This window comes from Chaetodon auriga, chromosome 3 (assembly GCF_051107435.1).
Source record: "Chaetodon auriga isolate fChaAug3 chromosome 3, fChaAug3.hap1, whole genome shotgun sequence".
Lineage (NCBI taxonomy): Eukaryota > Metazoa > Chordata > Actinopteri > Chaetodontiformes > Chaetodontidae > Chaetodon > Chaetodon auriga.
This window is the reverse complement of record NC_135076.1, coordinates 17,288,745-17,315,988: the sequence shown is the minus strand read 5'-3', so window position 1 is coordinate 17,315,988 and position 27,244 is coordinate 17,288,745. Positions and strand designations below refer to the sequence as shown.

The 27,244-nt window shown below is 44.5% G+C and overlaps 1 protein-coding gene across 6 annotated transcripts in view; it reads left to right on the top strand.

The window, feature by feature from the left end:
* The window catches only part of ttll7 (tubulin tyrosine ligase-like family, member 7), a 68,121-nt gene that overhangs the window by 36,118 nt on the left and 4,759 nt on the right, over nt 1–27,244 (top strand). For 3 of the 6 annotated variants that reach the window (XM_076725875.1, XM_076725876.1, XM_076725877.1), the window contains exons 12-21: nt 680–753; nt 3,867–4,002; nt 9,122–9,208; nt 11,394–11,634; nt 13,988–14,283; nt 15,588–15,722; nt 20,659–20,739; nt 22,375–22,535; nt 25,166–25,339; nt 26,685–26,788. In XM_076725875.1, the coding sequence (XP_076581990.1) occupies nt 680–753; nt 3,867–4,002; nt 9,122–9,208; nt 11,394–11,634; nt 13,988–14,283; nt 15,588–15,722; nt 20,659–20,739; nt 22,375–22,535; nt 25,166–25,339; nt 26,685–26,788 (1,489 nt within the window). The remainder of the gene's footprint in view (nt 1–679; nt 754–3,866; nt 4,003–9,121; nt 9,209–11,393; nt 11,635–13,987; nt 14,284–15,587; nt 15,723–20,658; nt 20,740–22,374; nt 22,536–25,165; nt 25,340–26,684; nt 26,789–27,244) is intronic. The other 3 variants (XM_076725878.1, XM_076725879.1, XM_076725880.1) reach the window with 1 other exon arrangement.

Here is a 27,244-nt window from a genome sequence, read left to right as displayed (position 1 = left end):
ACCACACCACCTTGCACAGGTGCTTGTTTATATGTTCAGATTTTATAGGACGTGTTCATTGTAGTAGACAATCAATGACAGCAATGTTTCCACAAGATTCAAACATGAACTCAGTTTCACGAACTTCTTACTCCATGTCTAAAGAGCCAAAGTTTTTCGAGACAAGCACACCATTTAATTATTTTCTCTTTGAAATGAAAGAGTCAGGGCTTTTCTCATCTATATGGGGAAAAGTGGCAGCTAATAGTACTTTACACCTCCCTCCCTCTTTGATTAGCCTTTTGATCAGCCATGGCAGTAATCAGCGGGAATAAGGAAAGATGGTGCAGAGGCACTATTTTAAAAAGGGCACTACCTCATCTTTAAGTGCTGTTATGGCTGAAGTGCGAGACCACGTTCAGGTCTATTGAAGGCACAGATCGCTCAGAGCTCGATGGTACCACAGTGTCTGTAGTGGAGTGAACTCCTCTCTGCTTTTCTGCTTTATGCCAAATTGGCCAACTGAGCTCCACAATTATGCCTTTGTAATGTATTAATAAGACAGTAGATGGAAGAATGCCTTCAAGTGATTGGAGTCACTGTTGGGTGAGACTGCTTTATTCTTACCTTTCTCTGGGGGGGAGGCTGACTTCTCCTGGAAGATTTAATCCTTTTTTCTCTGGTTTTCTCCCATTTCTAGAAAGAGCGACTGGCACAGGTCCGCAAGCAGATCTCCAGGGAGGAGCATGAAAAGCAACATCTGGGGAACTACAGGTAAGGAAGAGGCAAACAGCCAGGGAGAAGGGGCTCTCCCTTCAGGAACTCCACCCACTATACCCGTGCCAGCTTCGCTTACATTTATGGGGTCATCTGCAGAGCGCCAAGCTCTCAGGAGAATAAATAATGCTGCTGCAGAGAGAACAAACAAAAGAGAACACCCAATGTTTTCAGAGCGGGAGACGGAAGAATTAAGACTGAGAGAATATGTAAAATAGAAAGGAAATCAGAGCTAGTGTGTAATGACAAGGTTCAAACAGTTAGTCCTCTATGCACAACGTTACCTTTTCTGCATTTCAGAAATTCAAATTAGCGTGTGTGCTTGGCCTACCTACTGCGAGCCATTCTGCATCTCATCTTCCCCCCACACCTCTGCTCTCTTCTCCTGTAACTCCAGCCGGGACTTTGGAAGACATCGAGCGTGCCAATTTTTAATAGTCACCTCACAGACGGCGCAGATCCAACCTTAGAGCATGACTCAGCAACACCACGTTCTGATTTGTCGCTTATCCCTTGCAAATTGTTAATGCTCCTTCACCCCCCCCCCCCCCCCCCCCCCAGTCTCTCCTCCTGCCTGTCTCTTTATCCAGCATGTACACACACACACACGCATACATTTCCAGGTCTTGATTTTCTTTCTCTCCCTCGCGCAGCTTTTTTGCACAAACAAACAGACAGACAGACAGACAGACAGACAGACAGACAGACAGACAGACACACACACACACACACACACACACACACACACACACACACACACACACACACACACAACAAATATATGTGTGTGCGGCTCACACACACACTTGCCCTTCTTGCTGTCTCCCCAAGTGTAAGTGACTTCTTGACTCATCACTTGACTGAATGGCTAGTCAGAATGCCGATCGCAGCCTGCATGAAGTGCTGTCACCTTCTTCCTCTTTTCCGACACGCAGCCAGACAGTCAATCAGACAGGCTGAGGTCTGTCTGGAGCACCCCTAATAAAGACCTCTTAGCATTCAAATGGTGTCCCGGCGCAGCACTGGAGTCTGATTAACACACTGCTTCTCATTAGATGAGTTCGGGTAATGAACTTACTTACATTTGGCTATTAGATGAAACTTGCATCAGGTACAGACTAGCCAGGACTCTGTGGTATCAGGGGGAAACCCAGCTGGTTGATGCTGTTATTGATGTTCATTTAACATCATTTAAGCAGTTGGAATCAGGAGGCTAGAAAGACACCGTTGATAAAAACAAAGAGATTTTTTAAACTGGTGTAAATGGAATATAAATATTAGTTTCCCAACCGGGAACACGTGGGAGGAAAATAAGCCCATTTTTATTTAAAAACTATCATAGGGTCACCCTCAAATAAAATGTCCATATGTTGAGAGATGGAGAGTGCCAAAAGGAGGGAGCCGTTAACACCCACTATTCAAGTGTTGACCTTATGTTTTTCAGTCAAGTGATTTATGTTGCTCTTTGAGGGCCGGCTCTTTTCATATATTATATATTAAACATTTCGGTTCAGTTCATGTGGGTGTTATGAAGAGACGTTTTCCACATTCTCAGAGTGTCTCTCCAGAGAAGGAATGGAATCTGATCCATGTACAGTACTTTGAAGGTGGTTAAAAAGTATGGCAGTTACAAAATGTCATAGAAAATAGAGCAAAGGGAATGAAATAATGTGACTGGTTCATGTCGGGTCTCTCAACGTTCAGTAGTTGCTTGATTTGAACTGCAGTAACTAAAGCAATGCATCAAATTGGGTCAACTTCTCAACAATATGGAAATCATGGACTCGGAACAGCATCTCTGCATAAAATAGTTAAATGACAGATGGGTGCAGTAAAACTTTTAATGGTGAAACTGCGCAATGTTAAACTTTACTTGACATTGTACTAAAATTTACAATTCAGATGCTGGTATGCATGAATAGCTTTTTAGTAAAGTTTTAAAACCAATATTTACAAAAATTTGCCTGTAATGTTGTTCATTAGGCAGAAAATTTCCCACCGCATAGACATTAACAACCAACTTGGAGGTCTGTGCTCCCTTAAGTTGAACTCCCCGTTGATTCAAAAGGCCAACTCTGGAGGAGTCTGGCTCTAAATATGTCTGTGTGGACGCATAACTATTTCCCTGCTTTTACACTGCACACGGGCCAATGCTTATTTTGATTAAAACTCTGCCATTGTTTTGATTCGATGGCTAAAGCGATGACTTGGGGGGAGTTTGGAGATGTATTATGAGGATAAACAGGCAGACGTTTATACATTTTCCTAATCCCCTCAGGCCAAAGATAAACACTGAGCACTGTTAAAACTAAGCAGAACTATGCGGCACATTAGCAAAGACTGCGACAAACATGCACATCTCAGTGTGTTTGTGTGGGAAGCAGTTGTGAATTAATGCATTACGCCATGAGAAAAGACTGAAGTTTTTGTAGTTTCTTAACTCAAGGTCTCCATTAAAACTTCTTTCTTCCTGTCTTTTCTCTTTGCTCCCTCCTCCTTGATTCCTCTGCCTCGGTCCTACCACTTACCTTTCTTTTGTCTCCATCATTTCACACCTCTCATTGAAATACTTATAATTCTGTCCTTCTGTGTGTTTCTCCTCCTGCTCGCTCTTTTCCTCTCACCTGCTGTGCCTCGACCTCTCCGCGCCTCACTCCATCCACTCCTCCCTCCATCCACTCCTCCCTCGTCTTTCATCAAGCTGTCCCTCTCTCCATCTTTTTATTCCTTCTGTTTCTTTCTCGCTCACTTTCTCCATCTTTCTCTCATCTCTTTGCCAACCCTCCTTCCTCACTTGTTTCTTACCCTTCTTTTCCTCTGCCTTTTATCCATCACTGCTCCCTCGCTTCCAATTCTGCCACCACTCCTCCTCTCACCTCATATCCCTCTTTTGCTGAACCCCAATCCTCCTCTTCTGTCTTTCTCTCCACCTCATCACTCCCACCCCTCCTTTATGAACTCCAACTGTTTTCTCTTTTTCATAATTTCTTCCCTCTTCCTTTCTCATCCTCTGTCTCCCTGTATTGATGACCCTCTCCCTATCATTTTTTTCTTTCTCCACTCCTCCCTCACTTGCCTTGCTTTTCTCTCTGTGTCTCTGCGGCCTACAGACGTATTTACCCCCCAGACGACAAGCTGCTGTTGGAGAAGTATGAAAGCCTGCTCTCGGCCGCCTTTCAGACCTTCCTCGCTGGGCGAGCTGCCTCACTTCAAAAGGAAATGAATAATCCTCTGAAACGAATGAAGGCACGTACGTCAGTGGCAGACTGTCACGCGCGCACACGCACACACACTCACACACGCATCATAGAAACCTGCAGAGACCGACACACAAATATATACACACAATATGCAGACACTTGTGGACAAGCACATGCCAAAGAAAAGAAACACACATGCATTTCTATTAAGATTCTGCCCACAGAGACAGAAAAGGACGCACAAATAATGCGGAAAGTGTGCCGCAGTCCTTCATATTTGTTATAAAGTCTGACAGAATGTCCTTCTTCTCCTCTATCTGCCTCGCTTTCCCACTGCCATTCACTCTGTCTCTCCACAAATATTTATTGTGGCGTATACATGAGCTTTTAAAAGCAAATCAAATCCCACACAACAATGTCATGTTTGTTTCTTTACAGTTAGACACCCTTCAGTTTCCCTTGTCCTCTTTCTCTACCTTCTGTGTCTTTTTTCCTTTCGGTCAAAGTTAGTTGTGAAGAGGCTGCATTGTTGATTACAGTTGCTGCCTAATTATTTAACATGCGTTGTGAGGCAGGTTCATTATTTATTTTATGACAAAGATTCAGGGACACATATTTGAACATATACCTGTGAATGGACGCACAGCATTCACAGGCTGCACTAAGATGTGTGCATGTTTGCACAGGGGTAGAAGTCATTGTATGCATACAAATGCCAAAGCCTCTCTGGTATCAGGAAGAATGTGGCTTCAGCTAAACTTTGAAGGTAAGGGTGTGAAGAGACTTCGCAAAGGAGAGAAGTTGATTTCCATACTACACAACTTTACAGGAGCAGAAGCGGAGAACAGAGAGGAATGTGGAGCATTTAGGTAAATGGTGACGAGGGAAGGATGAGAAAAATAGTCAGAAAGTAAAAAGATGGTGAGACGTTGATAGAGATAGTTGTTTTGTCACTTTTGTTTTTTGTAAAATGCTTTTTTGACAGACCTCTATTATGAACACGCTATGAATTTGGATGAGTCGAGTACAAAAAAATACAGAACAGAAAGAGGCAATTTACTGTTTTCAAGACTGGTTATGTATTCAGAGGGAACAAATCAATGAAACAAAAAGACACGGAGGAAGGCATTGTGGGACATTAAAACACATGGAAGGAAGACACATTGATGAGTAAGAAAGATGCAGAGGAAACAAAAAAAAACTTAACTGCATTTGGCAACTGAATAGCAACAGTCAATACAGAATATGGATATTTTTGACAGTAGTATTGACATTACAAATTCATATCAAAGCACTGGGAGGAGACGTCATATGCAACTATTGCAGCTTTTGTAGAAACAAACCTACCTCAACAGCCTCTAGCCCTTTGCAGTTTGTTTTTCAGAAAGTTATTGTGTGTCCTTTCAAGAGTGGGATCTCTGCAGAGAATTTTTATAGAGATGTCAATCAAAGATCAGGCAGAGTCGAGACACCAGGCCGAGGTAAGTTTAATTTAGTCAACACACAGAGATGTGGCTCTTGCTCACAGAAAAAGGGAGAGAGATAATAAGAACAAAGGACGCTCTAGAGTTTGCTATCTAATAACATGATCATGAGTGACAACTGGACAAAGGGACAGTGTGAGACACTAATCTTGGCAATTTATATTAAAGAAAGGATGTTGAATGGATGAATTTGAATATGACATTCAACAGACCTCAAATAACGTATTCAAATGTTTTTCCTCCCTTTTTTAAACTTAACATGCATTTTCAAGTATCTGTCGTCGAGATGCCGTGATTTGAGTTAGTTTTCTTCACAGACTTCAGACGGCTTTGTTTGTGTGCTGTTGTTGCCTGTTCAGGTATCAGCAGTTGTTTTTTTTACACAGCACTGCTTGCAGACTTGTTTGGACATTAGTTAGCTAATGTTAGCATTAGCTGTCTCGCAGTTGAACTCCAGTACATATCTGCACTCGCTACATCAAAGTATAAATGGCACAAGTTAAATCTTATATCTAAATGTAACAATTAATGATCTTATGATAAAGCAAAGCCTCTAATTTTGTGCACCAGTCACAGTGCTTTGGCCTGTAACCCTGGTGGCATCCATAATCAATCATCTCCATTGCCTGTTTGGCCGGTTTCTCCTGATGCAAGGGGCCAGGGGTCATTTGCCAGCGTGCCATCAACATACTGTCTGTCACGTCTGACAGACATCATACTCACAAGTTTTCGCTGCCTTTGTGGGCTCCTCAGGGCCATGAATTGAAAAATGTCATGGATTGTCACACTATCAAAGAAAATAAAATGTGCGTTGTAGTCTTAGTGATAACATGCTGATGCACTGCAGAGCTCCCTTCCTGGCTTCATTGTTGTGCTACTGACAAGGCAGCCATGGGTTACACTGCTTTCTACAGGGTTTGCATCACCCCTCTCCCCACTTCCATTACAGTTAGGCTGACAGGTATGCATCAAATTGTTAGTTCTGTTGTTAGCAATCTATGTTTTCCCGCCTGCTCCGCTGATGTTTTCCCATTCCTCCATTTTTCTCACATGAATACTGAAAATACAAAGAAAATTGTTGTTGAGCAGGTGCACGCTCAGCTGGCCTGTAGTGTTCTGCCAATATAATAAAACAGCACAAGCACAAAAACTGCAAGTGTTGTCTGGGAGCACTTCACAGTCAGTCAGTCTGCAAGCGCTGAAAACGTACATTAAGCAGAGGGATATTAAAAATCTGTAAGGATTTTTTTTTTTTAACAATGCTCACCTAAAAGAAAGCTAAAAAGTTAAAAGTCAAAAAAGTTATGTTTACGCTGTAAGAGAACACTGCTCACTATGGCTACTTTTGGTGAGGATGGCTCAAAATTTACTTCTCGTAATAGACAGTAAAGAGGAAAAGAGAAGAAAATGCTAAAGGTCTGTTGATTATGTGGGCAGAACTAGACACTGATGCGAAGCACCAGCACCAGCCAGTTTCATCGCCCAACCACCGCCACCATCAGGCAAAAAAAAAAAAAAAAAAGACAAAAAAACAACAGCTTCAACAGTTTAGAACCACAGACGTGCACCATCTACAGGCAACTAAGGCAATGAGCGTCTGAACTGCTGGTGGTTATGTAAGAACATTTTAAAAAGTGGAAGATACTTTCTGCTGGGCAGTGGGAGCTGAAGTGTCACTGTTCATCCTCTCTCCACCAAGACTGTTTTCGCTTTGACAAAGAAATGAGGAGGGTCCTGACGAGGTTTTATCTGTCTGAAGAAATGAGCTCAGGTTTACACACATCTTTCTGCTGGCTCAGGGATATGTGTTTTATTCTTCTTCTTCTTTTTTCTTTTTCTTTTTTTTACCATGGAGGAAATAAATTCCTAAACCAGTGGAAAGCATCTTCTGACTACATTACTACAGAAATGGACGAGACAGGGTCATCTGTCAAACAGCCAAGAAATACGGAGTCAGAGAAGGGCATGGTAGAAGCTGCCAGCAATAGAAAAAAAAATATTCCGTTTTCAACAAAAAGGGATAAAAATACAGCCTGTTCTGAAGACCTCTGGAAAGGAATACATACTTCCCTCCTATGGTGCCAAAAAAGTACTTTGTTTGGACAATATGAGCAGACATGTACAGACATCATCAGCGATAGCAAGGTACTGTAATAGACAGCTACATATTACGCAGGCTATCACACACAGAGGCTGTAAAGTATTAAATTCATAAAGTGAGCAAGTTTGGAAATACTTTTTAGTGACAGCGCAGCCAGTGATTGCTAAATAAGAGCTCTCTCCGGTCTATGGAGCGACATCATTTGATGTAGACTCACAGCGTATTAAACACCTTTACTTTAGAGAAAGTAAATAGCTTTCAGTTCATCTGTGATTTCTATATAGGTGTCAAATTAGGTTTTCTCCCGTGCTGTAAAACATGTCAAAACATCCATGTAATCTGCTTTGGTGCAATTCAACAAGGTAATGGGCCTCCAGTGGTTTTTAAACCACTGTGGGTGGAGAAGCTTTCACCTCGTAAAAGGTTATTGAAATGGCAGATTTTTACTGCAGTAAAAATGATTCTAATTCCTAAACATTTTTTTCAAAGCAAGGCAAAGTCCTGTTTTCTTACTGTTTTTAATGATCAAGTTAAATAAACATAAAAACGTCACATTTTGGTTGTGGGCTCCTCAGGACCACTTATACAATCCATTTAGTGCATAATATGTTACAGCGTCCTATCCCACATTTATGAATGGCTGCACACAGTGTGGTATTTGTTTCACTCTTTTTTTCTTATAATCTTTGGAGCTCCTCTTGAGACATATTAGCAGCTGCAATCTGAGACGAGTACAGCAGAGAGCTGGCACAGTCATCTTCAACACATAGTCCACATTAATACTGCAATTCTAAAATACTCACTAAAAACTATCCATATAGATAATGCAGGTTTTGAATTGATAGACACAACTAACTCACTCAGTAAAGACCTGATAACTTGCATGCTTGCATTGTCACATTGGGAAAAAAACATACAGTGAGGTATAAAAAAGGCACACAACAAAAATAGTCTTTGGCCATGAATGCATACTTTAAGACAGAAGAACAAAGACTTTCAAGCATGGAAATATGCCACTGCACAAATAGTCATGAACACACCAACACAGAGGACCAGGGGCACAGTGACCCTCTCACAGACCCCAGAAAGCAGCTTGATGGCTAAAAAACAATCACTTTTCATCTGTATTTGAGCAGCGAATGGGAGCTTTTTAGGTCCCAGACATGAAGCAACATTAATCACCTTTGCCTGCATTTCAGCTACGGCCAAATGGCCAAGGCCCCAGCATACTGGCGATGGCCGTGACGCTGCCTTTTCCAAATCCAGCCTCTATAACCGCTGCCAAATAGTAATGCTATGTTCAGCCAGGGCCTTTTTTCCCCCCCAACCCCCAGATAAGGCACATACTCCTGTGAAGTCAAAGCTTTTCTTATTTTCTCACACCTCATTTTGACTTCAAAGTAATTAGAGATATGAGACATCAAAGAATTTTAATTATTTCTTATCAGTGTATCATCAAGATTTAACTCCGCTGTTAGTCTTTGCTGATGCTTTATGCTGTATGCTCCTTATGTAACAAAAATCAGCACCTTTGGCATATTCTCATCTGCCTCGTGTTTTTGTTACGGGTTGGTGTGTAGGAGGAAGACATTTTGGATCTGCTGGAGCAATGTGAACTGGACGATGAGAAGCTGATGGGCAAGTCCTCCAGGCAACGAGGCCCTAAGGTGGGTGAGAGCGAGAGAGAGAGTTAGGGAGATGCAGAAGCCAAGAGAGAGGAGGGAGAATAAGGGCCATGTGCCTCAAGGGACCTCAGAAAAGTGCAAAGAAGAGTGTCAGAGAGAGAAAGAGGGAGGGAGGGGGGAGGCAGGTAGGCAGATGCCTGGAGCTAACGCCCACAGAAAGCACATAGGACGTGATTCAGAAAAATAAAGAGGGGGGTATTGGGTTAGGTAAGAAAGAAAAGAATCAGAAAGAGGCCCAAAGAAAAGACCCAACTCCCTTAGGGGACAGCTGTCAGGCTGTCTCTCTCGCTCTCTCCATGCTATCTTTCTTTCTGTCTATCTCCCTTTCTTTCTCTCTCTCTCTGTCACATGCACCTATACACCCCCTCGATTTCCCACGACAGCACATTACTCCCTCCATCACCTTGCTTCACTCCCCTCCCTTCACCTCTCCATCCTCTTTTCTCTCCCTGCACATCTACATCCGTCCCTCACTCGAGGGCTAAATTGGCTGGAACACTCAAAGAGTATGTTAGGGACTCGACAGGGCAGTTCAGCGCTGCATTAGAGGGGCCTTAGCCGGAATGAGGACTTGTTCAGACACAATCACTATTGTCCAAATTAATTTGGACCCCGTCAGTTTCGATGTTGCCGAGTGCGCGGGGAGAGACGTCGAGAGCACGGGGAAAGAAAGAGCTGTGACGGATAGATTCACTCCTCGGGGTGTAGTGCTCGCGAGCCATCTGGTGAAACTGAACCAACGAGTGTGCGAGAGCTAGAAGAGAGGAGTGAGGCGAAGGGATTAGAGACAGGATTTTGAGGGAAGGCAGGGCGAAGGTTTGTCATCGCTGAGGAAATGTTCAGACGGGGAGGCTGAGAGGTTGAAAGCAAAGAAGGCAGGAAGTGGTGAAAGCAGGGAGAGCTTTTTTCCCTCTTATTTAGTTGTTTCTTTTCCTCTGTCCTTTTGACTCCTTTCTTTCTAAGTATGATGTACACCTCATCACATTTGTTCCTCGTGGCGTTGGCCTCTTCCTTCACCTTTCTCCTCAGCTCACCATTTAGCTTGATTTTACCCAATCACCCTCCCTCCGTCTGCACTCTCTCTCATTTCTTCAGTGTCTGGCCTTCTCTCTTTGCCTTGCTCGTGTTTATTCACTGTCTGTTCCTGTCTCCACTCGTATGTTCTCTGTCCTTTTCTCTATGAATTCATTTCCGTTCTACCCATCTATTCAGTGCCTCCTCTCTGTTTCCTTTTTGTGTCCGTACTCAAGACTCACCTTGTCCTCCTCTTTATTTGTATCCCCATCAATCTGATGTTCCCATCTTCCCTTTTATTTTCCTCTCATGTATTTAATCTCTGTTCGTCTCTGTCCTCCTCTATCACTCACCCACACAGCTACCCAGCGGTGACTGTGTAAGCCCTGTGATCACTTCCTGCCCATTAATTTGGGTGGCCCGACAGCACTGCCCGAGCTAACCGTTGAATAACAGATGTATAAATGCTTTATTAATGCTATCAGCGTGTCCCCTTCCAGGATGTGAAGTAGACACTCAGCTTAATGAACCCCTGTCTTTAAAAAAAAAATGTGTTTGTGTTTTAGGGATGAATTAGATGACTTTATGCATGCAGAAGTCAGCATTTGTCCATGTGAAAAGAAACTTTTGCTTTGAATTTAACCTTTACGTATCTAATCACATCCAATTTGCTCAAGGTATGAAGACACTCATGTTTCTATTCGTAGTTACAACCAAGCTTATAAAGGAGTGCATGTGTAATTATGTATCTGTGCATAATGAGCCTGCAGACAAACATACACGCACGTGGGCTCGCCGTGTCACCACCAGGTCTCCCAGTGACAGATGGTAATGGGCTGAAGGAGGCTGACAACATCTCAATGTCTCAATGTATAAGTGTGTGTGTGTGTCTGTGTGTCTGTGTGTATTCTTGTACTTCTGTCCTTGTGAGAGGCTGCTTGAGTGTTAGACCTTTGGAAAGAGGACATTTTTCCAAAGTGAGGTAATTTTGGACAGCTTAGGGTTAGAAAGTGAATGCAGTCCCATGAGGAGAGAAAGAAAGAGCACGTGTGTATCATCATGTGCACAGATATATCTACTCATTCTGCTCTTGATTACGGCATGTGTTCGTCTTCAGCACGTATGTGTCTGTTTGTGTGTTTGTCCCTGCCAGCCCTTGACCGCCATGCCAGAATGCAGTCAGACACCAAGACGTCAACGACCGGACTATCTGGCTGACTTCACCAGCGGCAGCAGCGCCGATAACTCCTGCTCCTCCTCGGACGAAGAAGAGGAGGACAGGAGGAAAGCGGGAGGAGGAGGAGGAGGAGGAGGAAGAGGCGGAGAGAAGAGGGAGAAGAAAGTTTCCTACGACCTTGGGGAGAGCAAGGAGAAGAACTTGGCCGAGCGCTCAGGTAAAGTGGCAGGATGTTTAAAAGTGTCTAAGTATGTCTTTATTAGGAAGCCGGAGCGTTGGGGTTTGACAGGGATCTTGTTTTCTGCGCTCTTTCTTTCTTGCTTTCTTGTTAGGGTTCAAGTCCCGAAGGGGTGGGACCCTAATGTGTCTGTGCTGGTTTATTATTATTATTTGTCTACCACAGTGGCTCAAATTGCTGTGAGCTGGAGTGAACTAGAAAAATGAAACTCAGTCCTAACAACTGGAATTGAATTGCAAGTCCTTCCCAAGAAACATGATCCCAGTTGGCCAGATGGTGGCGCTGTAATTAAGGCCCAAAGATTCTATTTTGGAATGTCAAGACCCCTCACATCAAAAGTCTGATTGACTAGAAATTGGACACACAAGTTTGTGTGCGCTCTAAGCGTAAACTGAAGCGTAAGCAAGCACTTTAGGTCGCAGTTATGCCAGTGAGACACAGCGGAAGCGTGAGCCTGCAGGGAGCCGCTAAAGACAGCTGCAGAAATTCAAATTCATAATTTAATCATAATATAAAGCCAAGTATTAACACTTATTCTTATTTTGGTGAAAGTGTAATCAGTAACGCATTACTCTACATTGACAGTAATATTGTAAAATAACTTAGTACTTTTAAATAAAAATGTAATACATTAAATTTTGAGAAGTGACGTCCTTAACACTGTCTGTATTAGCGTTAGCATTTGCATCTCCATTTCCATTTTATCTGCCTATGACAGAGAACAGACAGGAGATGATGAGTGTGAATGTATATAATGATGCAATAAGGAAACTGGAATCGATCCTGTGATGCTCCAAGCGCATGACATCGTGACATACACCCAGACCTGGTACGTTTATACAGTTGGAAAAATATTCATGGTTGTGCAGAACACATTTCCATATACACGCACATGCACAGACACTTAAATACAAATGCTCAGAGTTTCGCTTTGATCAGTACCTACAGTGCACGTGCATACACACTCTCCAGCAGCAGCGTGGGGCAGGTTGAGATTGTGTGAGCCAGCAGGTGCTACATTACTGATGTTCATCACCCTGCCACTATTTATGTCCCTAATTGATGTGACAGAATGGCAGTAGATCATTGGATTTTAATTAAAGTGTAAATAGGATGATCATAACCTGCGACCTGCGGGATGTGGATCTTTGTTGCTAAGTTGCTCAGTAAAGGAGTGTCCTAGCTTCACATACACACTAGCTGGACACACACACACACGTCGAAGCACTGAAAAGCACTTGAGGAAAGAAAAGTGTCCTGAACAGTACAGTTCCAGTGAGTGGAAGGTGAATAGAAGAAGGAGTTTAATTGAAAGAGAAACGCAGAGAGAAAGGAACCCTTTTCATTATTTACCTTGAAAACACCTTGAGTTTAATGCTGAAAAAGTCCCTGTTTTATAGTGATAAGTGTAAAGCATTCCCACAAATTCACATAAGTCACATACATCAACTCACTTTCAGCTCTCTGAACTGAGAAAGAGGGCGCCCTTCATAGCTGCCGACCTTGGAAAGAAAAAATTCTCCGGTTGCATTGTGGGCTGCCGGTTTTACTGCTCAATAGAGAGGGCCCTTGCATGAGCTCATTCCATTTGTCACAAAATAAGGGACAAACCCATGAAAAAGCCCAACTTCTGGACTGCGTGTGTGTGTATGCGTGTGTGTAGAGAGAGACAGCAACCCTGCCAAGCCCTACTCCATACCAAGCCACCAAAGAGCTGCTCGGACTAAGCCCCATAATGCTCTCATTTGGCACTGGTCAACCCTCAGAAGGTTCAGCAGCCACACGCGCACACACGCACACACACACAGGCTGACTGACTGACACATATAATCACTTGTGTGCACACTTGATGTCACACACACACGCGCACCGTGCTCCAATAGAAAGCACACACTAATGCATTGGCTGGTGGACAAGCTGGAGGAGAGTCAAGGGTGATGGAGAGTGTCAGTGTGGGTTTTCAGCTTCATTTTTCTGTGTATTTGCGTGCGCTTTCCGTGTGTGTCTGAGACAGAGAGAGAGCCGCTCTTTAATCCATTCCCAAGCCAGACTGGACTACTGTTTAGTTGCTGGTTTCAACTACACATGCTGCGGCTGTTAATAACATACACACACTGGGCGACTGTGGGCCGGAGGGTGCAGCGATGGGAGTTTTAATGCTACACTTGATCTCCGAAGCCACCCAGCAACGGATGGAAAGCAGAGAGGGGAACTTGACAGTGACTGGGGCACTGAGACAGCATCAGGGAAGAAAAGAAATTGAAGTGTGACAGTGAGTCAGTGTCCCCCCCCCCCACACCCACACCTCTCCCTCTCTTCTGTTTCTCTACAGGTCGCATGCACTGGAAACCTCCAGTCAAGTCAGTCAAAACCAGCCCTGCCCCCTCCGCTTCCCCAACTCTTTCTGGTCCAATCAGGCGCTCCATCTCCTGCCCTCGCTCAATCGCCTCCCTCTCATCGCCCAGTGAGGTGCGGGCATTGTCCACCCGGCCTTCTCCTACGGTTCCCATGGCCACTCCGCTCATAAGGCCGAGCTCCGCCACGCTGCGCTCTCACTCGCTGAGTCGCAGTGGCTCCGCCCACCGCGTGCCTCACAGCAACAGCCTGGGGACCATCCACTCCCACATAGTAAGATACTCAACACACACACACACACACACACACACACACACACACACAGAGTAGGGTTTGCCTCTTTACCATTCAGGGTGTCAGATTAGTTGTCATTCACAGAGATAGTATGATAAATTTATTTTCAAATAAGTCAAGCTGTCATTTTTCTCTGTGCGGCAATCCTCTGCTGATCCACCACTCCAACTAGGTTTCAATCAAGAATTACTTTGCAATTCTGTTTCACCAAATGCACAAATTCACTTGTCTGCCACTGTAGCTTCCACCTTTCCCCTTTGCTTTCTCCTCCTGTGGCATATGTTGTATCCGGGCCACTAGGAAGCTCTTAAGCAGCCCCTTCCGTACTGTATAGGCCTACTGTAGCCCACCACAATAACCTTCTATTATGTTGCCATCTGTTGCTTTCTGCCTGCCTCCTCCATTCCCCTTCCTTCTTTAAAAGGTACCCTGGTAACCTTTGAATACAGTGGCAGAAATGAAATGGCACAGAACAGTTTTTAACACTGAGAGTAGAATTAAGTGGAAGACCTTCGTACAAAGGCCATGGAGTGCATCGGTTGTATGCTTGTGTCTTGACACACATGTATACAAAATGGCAGGAGAATTTCCTCTTCTTTCTTTTTTTCTGTCTTTTACCTTTTTGCACACTTGACCTCCCTGTGGGAATCGCACATGTGGGGAGAAGTACATGCTGGTGCAGGATACAGCAAGTGCATTTCTATGGCAAGAATAAAAAAGCATTTCGAGGTTATGTTCATACAAAGATGATGCATGTCACCGATACTGCTCTGTGCTAACCGCCATGTAAAAGAAATAGTGAGCTGCTACCATAACAGATGCAGCAGGATCATAAATTATTGAGCAGTCGGCTAAAATATCAGTGAAATTTCAAATGAACCTGATAATTTGAAATAATAATGACTAATCTACATAATACAGTGATAAGACATTACATCCTGCTCACGACGTGTTAACACTTGTGTGAATACAACTCTATACTCTCTTGTGCCAAGGTGATTTGGAGGACTTCCCTGCATAAATTGGGACTGATAAAATGTTCTCTGACACAAAAAGTCCATTTGCCTTGACTGTCAGGGGAAAATACCATTAATTGATAGGTAATTAATGATGAAAATAATCATTAATTGCAGTCCTTTAATTACATCTACATGCTCCCAAACCTGAACTGATAACTAAATCTAAGCGGTGTGATATGAAACTAGAGTGCTGAATAAAACGTTTTGCTTAATATTAACATCTATGTACTCAACTAGTTTCCTTTTACTTGTGTGTGCGTGTAGGGTGATCCGCTGATAAACCTGAGGAGTAAAGAGCAGGAGGCCGAGCTGGTGCGTCAGACTCTGGCCGCGCTCACCGCCATGAGGATCAGGTTTCCGGGAAAAACCGAGGAAGAGGCCGAGTCTGTGCTGGATGAGGTGGGTGTCAAAACGATTCGGACTCAGAGGCAGAAACCAGTGTTGAAGTGTAAAAAAAGTGACGGAAGAGAAACCTGAAATAAAGCAGAAAACGAAAGTGGGAGGGAACAAGTGTCGAACAGAAATCTGGACCCAGTGTATTCCCAGAGTCCCCTCTGTGGCCAGGTGCGGTCACTCTGCAGCCTCAGTAAAAGAGACCTCCTCTCCTCCCTCCACAATAGCCTGTCACTTCTGGCTCGGCTCCCATTGTCTTTCAAACGACCCCAGTGACAACCTGTCGGTCAGTTTGCAGCCCTGCGCTATTCCCCACTGCTCCTTTGTATTAATCACTGCCTTCTCTATTTCTGCTCAGATCTCTGCATTGCATTTAGTGCGTGTGTGTGTGTGTGTGTGTGTGTGTGTTTGTACTCTTGGTGTTTTAGGTTGACAGAAATACCTCAGGGTCTCATGAAAATAAGTCTGAAGATTGTTTCCGATGGTGTGCTAATGTGCAATTCGTAAAAGATGCTGAGCAGAAAAATCTTGCTGAGGCAGTTTGTAACAATCCCATTTGTACTTTACACACAACTTATATTGACAGCACCCGCCTTGTGACTTCCTCTTATATAATGCCAGCACAAATTAAAGTTTAGTCAGGAGTAGAAGGAAGATGAGATCAGTGATGGCAGAGGCAGGCAGCACGTCGTTCAGCAAAGTTGCTTAAGAATTCAATATGAAAAGATGAATTCATGCGTTCATGCATGCGTTTTTGTGTCCAAAAACAATGAGTGGAGGTCTGCTAATTCACATAGTTCACCCCCATGCAATTGCAAATGCATCCCAAACTGCGATACTCCTACATATTCACTTAATTCAAGTTTAGATTTCGCTTAGAGATAACGTTTCCACATCAAAGTAAGGTTTTATAAATAATTGCTTGTACGTGGCGTTCTGCTTCAGTCAGACTTACGGTCAAAATTGATTGCAAGTCTGTTTTATAAATGAGACCGCTGGAGCCTAAGGATGTACATAATGTTTATCATGTATGTCCTGTTGGAGCAAGCTCCCCAAGAATTCAATAGTGGCTATTAGTTGACCATCTATTATCAGTAGCTTACACACCCACTATGTGTTGTATTGTGGGCCATTCAGAAACACAGCAATTCACCTTTTTTTCCATGTGTTCTCCATTTTTATTTAGTTTATGGAATTTCAAAAAAATAAAATAGATAAGCTGAACTGGACATTATTGTCAAAGCAATAAGAAAAGAAAGCCCAAACAAAGACAGAGGCTCACCTTGACTTCACACCAGAAGCAACACATCAGCAGCACAAAAGTACTATGAGAGCGTCCATCCGTCCAGTCCACACTGACTCTGACCTCCATTACGGCCCTCGCCGTCCTCAGAACCAGCTGTCCTTTCAGCACCACGGCTCCCGCGGTGCTGAAAGGACAGCAGCCGTCCAGACTGTCTTCACCGGGGTGACTGATGACAGAAATGCCACCAAAATAACATGTTCAAAGGACAAAAAAAGGTTTTCAGTGGGTCACATGAGGAGTAGACAGAAGAAAATAGAAGTTGTTCACTTTAGTTGATTTATGTCACATTCAGGCCAAAGTGCAAGTCTCAGGTCCCTCTCTTACGTGGCTGCTTTACTTCAAAAAGCCAATGGGCAAAGTAGCTTGGTGGCGAGAAGCCTTGCAAGGTCTAACATCTATCTACGCTGAGTGTGTGGTGTTACATCTCAGCAGCACTCTGAGCAGTTTGGGGCAGAGGGCAACTATCGAAGCACCAGATACGAGCTGCTCAAGGTGGTCTGAGAAACTCGGGTCAACAGGTCGGGTCAACATTGTTATTTTGATTTGTTCATCAGCTGTGATGTGAAATTTCTCCACAGCCAAAGACATAAAAAGCACGTGTCCTGATCATAGTGTAGTCATAAAATCCTGGCGCACCGTGTATCGTCTCCCTGGCTGCTGACAGTGCTGTTAGCTCATGAGTCAATCCACCTGGATGGCATTAGAGGAGTTTGTACCGGCATCTGGTTCAAAAGTAGTTTAGCTGACTTTGCTAACTTTCAGCACTGAGTGTTAGAGCAGCGAACAGAGACAAGTCACTTCGTTCTGCGCTGTGCTGTCTGATGATCACCGTTAGTTTTGCAGTCTTGTCATGTTGGGACAAGACTTGGTTTATACAAGTCTTAGGGCAGTCATCTTCTGACAAAATGTGAGCCGACTCGGGAACTTCTCAACTCATCTGCATCTGGGCGGCAGCCCTAAAGCCGTCACATGTAATCTTTCAAACATCTTCCGATTCAGTTTGTGACATGTTCATCCTCAATTTTTGGTGCAACTGATATGTTTTCACATGTTGTAACGCACCTAAGAAGCTTATGTACGTTTCTTATTAAATTTCAGGTCAGTTCAAGATTCCGGTAAAGCATTTAGTTGTTATGATTAAGGTTAAGTTAGGGCAAGCTACAAAGTAATTAATGTGAGCCCATACAATGTCCTCACAAGGGCAGCAAACAGTTTATGTGTGTGCGTGGCATCTGGATGTGTCAGGGTCGTGAGGGACAATTACCACCACACCTGTACTGTTAACAAACCCTAATGAGAGCACCATGGAAACGCAGATGAGCAACTGCACCTGTATTGTTCACTCTTTGCCTCAGGAGAGAAGGAGTGTTCACTTCACATAAAAACAATCTTTGGCAATTTATGTTTTTCGTCATTTAAAGTTGAGGTCTAATTGGGCTAATGATGTGTTTATATCTGAGTAATTGTCTGCTTTGTCTCTCGCTCAAAACCTTCCTTTTTTGTCTCAGTCGGAACCACTGAAAGGTGAAATGCATCGAGTGCGTGCTGTTGTGCTTTAATTGAGGGTAATCTGTTTACAGACAGAACAAATGTGACAAATGATTGTACATATTACACGCTTCAGTTTCAAAGACAGGAAAAATGTAACTTCTTCTTACAGAAGCAATTTGTAACCTCATTGGCCGATTGGCTGGGTCCAATCTCAGACCCAGACCCTACTGTACATACCTGGCTCTTCAATCAGCACTCGTCCTGTCATACCTGTACCTGTGTTCAGCACGCACACAAGACTGCCTGCATCCTGGATTCAAATGTAATATCAATGGCTGTCTGACTGAGTCCGAGCCATTAATCATGTCAGTGGAGGAGAGGAAACGGCAGCTCACCACCTCAGTCCAGGATTAAGATTGAAGGTTACAGCAGGTGGTGGATGCCATCAGTATGCTGAGTTGGGCTGGGGGGTCCATCACTAGTGATGCCAAGAAGAGGGTTACTTTATTAAAAAAAGGACCAAGGGAAATTTAAAGCATACAGCTGGAGTAGCCTTTCAATCTTGTGGCCATACCGACCTAACAACAGCCGTGTAGCCATTTTTGTTCGATTTAGGATGGGGTCTGTGTCATCCTAACCTCTTCCATTAGGATGGGTCTCTAACAGCTAAATTCCTATCCTGAAATGGGATTTTTCCCTAATTGTAGAGAGAGGACATATTTCTGTAATGCTAAGGATCCTAAACATCATCCTGAAGTGAGATAAGACTCGACTTCAGACTTTCCGTAATGACGCCCAGCGTTCATAAGGCTCTTATTGAGAGTGAATACTAAACAAACAAGCATGTAACTTTCTGGAAAGCGAATGAAAGTGTTCACTGTATACCTTAGCTCTGTATCTGTGAATGCTTGTGGATTGTTTTGTTGTGCATGCGTGTGTGTGTGTGTGTGTCTGTGTGAGTAAACATAAAGTTTACACTGGAGCTTCCCAATGGGAGCGCTGTTTGCAGGGGATCTAGCATGATACGTGAGAGGTTTATGTGCACCAGTGGGGAGATGTAGACTAAGTCAACAGAGCTACAATAACAGTGCCTGTAGGTACACAGTGATGTTGGCACTCGGAGCAAGTGCATGGGAATATCTAGCGCGGCTTTTGAGCATAACGACACATACCCCAAGGATTTTTGACACAACTGCAAAAAGGATCACAACGCAATTTTTCCACTATCCCTGAATTGTGCCGCATTTAAATTCAGCTATGAAAAGACAGCAGACAAATGAGTGCTGCAGAGAAGCACTGTGTTCTGTAACTGCGCGCCACAATTTCATATGTTGATATGATGTTTGAAAATGACCTGAAGTCATTTTGCCACTAAAGGCTCTTTGCCAGCCCTCATACTTATTACTTATTACTAGTTTTACACGTCTCAAATGTAAATAAAAGCAGCCTAAATTCTCCTTCTTGACGAGTGGTTTTGTAAAAGTGTCTGGATATTGGACTGATGCCAAAATTGCAGACCTACTTTCCCTCCACGCTGGAGACAGAATAAGCAGACAGTGTAGTTTTGTGCTGCAGTGAAGTCTCTCCCCTCTCACATTGTATTTCTTGTGCTGCCTAGTATCATGTGCCAGATGCCAAATATCGCATAAGCATTGCACCTCTATATGTAATGGTCCTGTCATGTTCGCACACAGAACTTTTCCACAATGGAGGCGGAAGTGTGAAAGCCAGAAACCCATTATATTAATGGATAGATGACCTGAGCGACGTTACAGATTTCATGTCTGGGCTGAAGTGGGAAAGGATGAATGTGTGACAGTGGGAATGAGCTTTAGACTTCATCTGTGTGTTCTTCATCTCTATCTGACATATGGCATGATCTGTACAAGAAACCTCTTTAGAATACCTTTGACCAGGTCGCGTCCTGAAGTTTTAAAGGTGTACTTATCTGATCCCTGATCTGTTGATTTTGCTGCTGTTGTCGCTTTTGGCAGCAATTTAACTGCACAGCAGCATTGCTGGGAAACAGTAGCAGATGTGATAAAATGCCGGTGGAGTCGGCTTGAAGTGTTATTCGTACAGAATGATTCCTGTAAAAGGGTTTTGTGCACGTTTAAAGGATTCTTCCTCACGTTTCTTCCACAGATCCTCGACAACTGGAAGTACCATAAATCAAAGGTGGCCTCGTATTGGCTAGTGAAGCTGGACTCCACCAAACAACGGAAGGTGAGTCGTCTACTGGAATCAGATTGCAAGATATCAGAGCACCCTGACCTGCCCCTCGAGAGGCAGCTTGGGTCTGTCTGTGTCTTCTGTAGCTCCTGATGTTCAGCAGAATATTTGTCTAAAACTTTCACATCCTGGGAGATAAGTTCAGGGACAGCCAATTATTTCAAACGGCTTTGATATCTAGATAAGAAGTCACTGCGTCCTACTAGATCACACCAACAGACAATGAGAGACAATTCAACAAAGAGAAAAATTAGAGGACTCCTTGTTGTAGCCTGTTGGTTTGAAGGACAGCTGTCAGGGAAAGGCTGGTGGAAGTTTGCTCTCGCTGCCACAGAGTCTATACGGTCAGACTGCAAAGAATGGATGTTGTTAAAACCAGTGAATTTAACAAAATGTCAGCGCTCACCCTATATTCCTTCCAATGCTTTTGAACAACTTTTAAAACAGGAAAAATAATCCCCAAATCAAACATCAGAGGAAAAAATACAAAAATAAGACAAGCATGAAGATCATTATCATGTCAGACAGTGAGAGGTAGAGACACCAAATAGGATGTAAACAAAACAGAAGAGGGGACAAGATGTGAAATGGCATCCAGTAGGCGTGTCGGTAATGATGTGATCTCTCAGCCGCCGCTTTCTGCACAACTGTGCTCGGCTGTGTTGTGGGCTGTGGCGGTGCGAGCCGATGTTTTATTTGGAGTGGAGCAGCCTAATGAGCAGCAGGCAGAGGTCAGGAATGTAGCGCCCACCGCTCTGCCATCTGATTACCATACCAAAACATATCTGTGTGTGTGTGTGTGTGTGTGTGTGTTTACTCATCTATCAGTTTGTCTGAGTGTGTGTGCGCGTCTCGCTCGCCTCACATTGCTGTAGGGAAATCTTGCCTCTTCGCATCGCAAACACACATGCACACACACACACACGCACACACAGTCAGAGAGGCACGTCAGTAATGAGGAGCGAGGAATCAAAGTCAAAAGGGCCACAGCGCTGCACTCTGAGCGGGGTGAAAAGAGAGAGAAAAAGGGAGGGAGAGAAGGCAGTGAGGGATGGGAAAACAAAGAAGGGAAGATGGAAGGCTGGTGCAGGTGTCCCCAGACCGCCTGGGAACTTCTGACATCTCCTCTCCAAGACTGACGTCAATGCAGCAATTAGTCGTCTCCCGTGCTCTCCGCTGTCTGCCCCAGCACTTTTTGCCCCACCATCCACACACGCACACACAAACTACACATAGGTTGTATGTCTGTGCATGATTTAACATGAATGCAGAGATAAACTCGGCCAAATCCTCACTATATGTCTGCAGGTAATGATGAAAATGTTGAGGGTGTGTTTGTGCATACGCTGTATTTGTCAGTGTTCCTGTATGTGTGCATGCATCTGTCTGTTTATTCATGAATGCAAGCTTGCTCTGTTACTGAGTGAATGCATTAGCCTCTGTGATTGCTAATTTTATGGCAAGATAAAAAAAAAAAACTCTTACAGTTGGAACAAATGCCAACTCACGCATATCAATTAGCACTGCTGTCACCTTTTGTCTTGCAGCATTAATTTCCTTCGTTATCACATGCTTGATTTGAACCCTTGTTGCTCTCTTTTTTTCTCCCTCTTACTTTCTGTCACTCAGGTGTTGGATATTGTACGTACCAATGTGCGCTCAGCGCTGCAGCGGATCTGGAGGGAGCCGGACGTAGAGACCCTCCACCTGTACCGGCTGTTTAACCGCGTCTTCAACCGGCTGCTCTGGAGTCACGGCCAGGGCCTGTGGAACTGCTTCTCTAACACTGGGTAGGCTGGTCCGAGAGAGGCTGTGAGCTTGGTTAGGATGAGATGTCACAATCCAAGGTGGGGTAAAAAGCCTGTCCTCACAGAGAGAAGCAAGGCGTGAAGGAACGCACAAATAGGGATAAGGGCACACACGTTCGGACAGATTCCTCTCAAAGGTATTCACTCTGTTGTAAACACACAAGTGACAGAAGTTGCTGTGAAGAGATAAGAGAGAGCTTGAGAGAGAAGACCAAACCTTCCTTTCTCACCTCTGCACACCTGGCCCCAGTGTGTGTGAGGTGTCAGTGATTGTCAGCTGCAGACAGTTACAAAAATCGTTGGGTGAAGCTCGCCACAATTCCGATGTCATAAAGGTGTGAGGCGAGAGGGATTCAGATGGTGGCCAGGCTGTGCTACAATGGAGATGAATAAAGGATCGTAGAGTAGTAATTTCCAATTCATTTTATATGGCATTTTTCAGTGGGTTTTATTAGCTCTGGGGCCATGAAACCTCGATTTACGAGGATCCATTAAATTCAGAAAAATTGCAATCAACAAAATTAGTAACCTTTAGCACCTTTAAATAAAAACAACCTTAATACTTATAATGCAAGCTTGGCTTTGACTGTAATTGATGACTTAAAACAAGACCAACGAACCAACAAAGAAAACAGATAAATAAAAAAATTAAGAGACATTGAAAAATCGTCACAAACACCCCTGAATGCACAGAGATGTTCACGGAGACTAATTCTCCTAAATCAACATAAACAAGTGATCACGCCGCAGGCCAATTACCAACGCCGCTCTCTCCCTCTCCATAGTTCACGCTCTATGTCCTCAAGCCCAGTGTTCGTCGATATATCAATTTCAGTGACAGCAGGGACAATTTGCTATTTTTATTCGGTATAACTGGGGAAGCAACAGCGGCTGAATGACGGAGAATGAGTGACAGACCAACCAGACCCCGCTGCACTTTCCTGAAAGCTCTCGAGGATGAAAGAAACATGTTACTCTGTGGAGACGGGGTGCAAATTAAGGTCACGAATCTGAGCTGTTAATCAGGGCTTTTTCACAGGTGAGAGCAAGAAAAAGAGAGGGGAGGGATGGAAGCAGGAAGAGGGTGAATGAGGGCCTCTTAGTTCTTTCACTTTAGTTTGTTATCAGACACTTTGAAGTTTTCGTTTGGGTTTTTTTTTCCCCCGACTTTTCTGATGCGGCAGAAAGTGACTTCCTACAAGATGAGTCACTGCAGTGACAGCCTGCTTGATCATGTCCCTATAGAAACCCCCCAACAGCAGACGAGACAGACAAACACGCACACACGCACGCGCGCACACACACACACACACACACACAAAACTACTTTTTCCCATCAGTGGTTCACAGTGGCTTTCTTAAACACATATTTTCCCAACAGAGACACACAGAGTCATCTTCAGATGCGTGAAGTCAGTTTCCGCACATTCATCTTCTCACACATTAGCACCCACAAACAGAGCCGTGCATGCATCCACGCACACACACACACACACAACCCTGACATACAGACAGCTGCTGTACTGATAGCGTTTCATCTCGGCTCTGACAAAGGTGTGACCTTCTTGAATCCCCTCCTCTCCATATTCTTTACAGTTCAGTTGTTCGGTGGCCGTGTTTCCCTCGACACAGAGGGCTCAGGGTGTAACTGAAGTCCACAGATCTCCATTGTCCTCCTCCCTTATTTCCTTGGCAACTGTAATTGAGGGAGAGTGAGGAAGGGAGCGAGTGGGTGATGGAGACGAAGGGGATGATAGGCAGAAGGAGGGAAGGGGAGGGACCCGGTGATGGAGAAAAAGCAGAGAGGGGAGTGATTAAAAACGAGACATCGTAAAAAAAAAAAAAAAATGGTAGAGAAAGGAGTGGGTGGAGGGGTAGAGGCCCGGGAGGATTAGCCTAGCCTAGCCTCAGCTACCCCCAGCACGCTGCGCCCCATGCAGCTTTTGTCTGATCGCAGCCTGCCATGGATGATCCAGCGAGCTCGGCAGCCTCTCGTCCAGCCCCTCCCTTCAGCGGGCCGTGGCCCAAACATGGATGAACCCCACAGGGGGCCCCCATGTCACGCGGCCACAGTGAAGCGGTGCACCTCGAAAAGCACACTCTAAATCTGAGTGCAACCCCCACCCCACACCCCCCACCCCCCCCTCCTCTCTGTCTCTTGTTTGATATTTTATCTAAGGGACTTAACAACAATCAAACGGCCTAGCAGCTATTGTGGGTGATGAATTCAACAGGCTTTGAAAACGACTTAGAGGAAGAGAATGGAAACACACACAGTTTTGAACCCTTTCAGAGGAAGCACCCCCCACCTCCCAAGGAGTGAAAGGGGGTAGACATCAAACGTACCCCCTGGAGTTGTGTGTCTCAGTTGTTGAAGCTCTCTCACAGTCAGGGGTATGTCCGGGGTTGTAAAGGGGGTTAACTGTACTTGGATTTGTTTCATCCTTCCTCTCTGTGCGTCTGTCTGTCTTCCTGTATGTCTGTGTGTGAGAGTGTGTATGTCAATGTACACAAGTAGAGTAAAGGCCAGACATTAGAGAACATATTTCCATATATATGAACGTATGTGACTCTGTGAAATTCATGGTGATGCGCTTGTTGTCTCTCTCCAGTTCATCGTGGGAGACCATCTTCAGTAAGAGCAGCGAGGTGGTGTCACCCCAGGAGCTGCAGTGCTGCCGCCGGCTGGTCCAGCTGTGCCGAGACTGCCTGTTGGTCGTCTACAAGTTTGTCTCAGAGTCCCGTGGCTCTCTGACCGGACTGAGCCCCGAATGGGATGACACCAGGTGAGAAGGACACTCAGCCCTTTGACTAAGCTCTTTAGTTTTTAGTTTCAGTTTTGTTCCTCCTTCATTATACTATAGGGTGGCTGGATAAGATTTAAGGGTATGATGGCAGCCTCCTGGTAGGTCCCAGCACTGCTCAGTGTCCTTGTGCAAGATGGTGAGCTCTTGCTCCGGAATGGCAAATGTAAACTGTTGTTTAGGAAATGGAGAGAGTGAGATTTTGTCACAGTACAACCTTAAGTAGATAAATTACACATGTTGTCCAACTTTACAGATTAAATTAGTGCATCATATATGATGCAGTTATCCAGGATACTGAACTTTTAACTCTTAACCCCTTAAGACTAACGGAAGACATCCTCACATATTTATTTTGGTGTCTTCCTCCATTGGGTCCATGTGGAAACTAGTTGAAACTGAGTTTGCTGAAGCAGTATGAACCAGAGAAGCCTCCTAATAAACTTTGTTACGACTCCCTTCAGAAGAAAGGGACCTAAATTGAGTAAAGAAGAACAAAGAATAAACACACTGACATACAGACAAGAAAACCTTTGATTTGAAAATTTCAACAGCTCTCATCATTAAACCTCTCTCAGGAAACATTTCCTCTCTCTCCTCCACGGAGCCTCAGAGCCATCATCTTCATCACACAACCCCGATAAAACAAACAAACACAAAAATCAGCCTCATTCTATTTTTAAGGTTGATCCCCGCAGGAGACAGCAGCTCAGGTTTGGAGTGAGCGAACTTTTTAAAAAGCACATATGCTTTGGGCTGGCAGACAGTGAGGGCGGGAGGAGGGTGGGGAGAGGGAGAGAAAGAGTGTGCTGTTAACAGGAAATAATGGCCCACAGATTAGCGCTCAGGTTAGCCCGGGGCCCCCCGAGGCCTGCTTAATTCAATTAGAGCCCAGATGAGCCCGTGCAGCAAATGACCTTACGAGAGAGAGAGATCCTTTTTTCCTGGGGCCTCGCTTTACATGATTCATAACTCTTGCGCATATTTTAACAGGCTATCACTTTGCGCCTACAGTACAAAAACCTCAGCTGTTAAAAAAGTACGGGGGGTTTATGTACAGCTGTGGAGCTACTTATGTTCTGACTTGTTGCTGTTGACTGTTTCATCTTGAGCATAATTGTTTTGATTCAGGAAGATGAACTTATCAGTGGACTATGAGAGGATTTAAAGATGTCACTGTAGTTGGATTTGATAACTCAAGCATGCACGAAATGACACACTGCTGTATCCGTAGTTTTGCAGTAGGTATCCTTGAGAGTCCGTTTAAGCATGCGTTGGTCTGTCTCTCCTTATTTCTTCTGTGTCTATATATGTCTGTGTAAAAAAGCTTACCATTTGCCGCTGGACCAGCCTCTACCCATGGCACCACCCCTGCTGCTGTCGCTGCCGCTTCTTCCTCCTCTTCCTCCGTCTCTTCGCCCCTCGACGCAGGTCTCAGCTCGGTTTAGTTCTGCTAAACCCCCCCCATCTTGCAGCACCGTCCCCTGCTTTCCGCTGTTCCCACCACCTCACGGCTGTAACTAAGGCTTGGTCCCACCTGCCCAATGATGGTTGCTTTGGCTGCACAACCAGCCGTCTAGCATGGTTTCCTCTCCTTTCCCTCACTAATAGTCAGTGGGATGTGTTTCAAATTATCTGAATGCTCTTGGCCCAAAACTGTTAACTTTGCATTGGAAAGGATGGAGACTGGAGAAGGAAGCATATTCAGACACTGTTTGTCAACACTGCAACCATTCGCAACCAGCTTGCTGTACATCACCAGCCAATCACCCCACCGCAACACGCTAAACTCTGCCTGTCACTCGATGCTTTTCTCAAAAGCATCTCACCCTGAGTGCATTTTCAGTACAAGTGGCCTCGGTGGGAAGCGAGCGCCTCACCTGCACC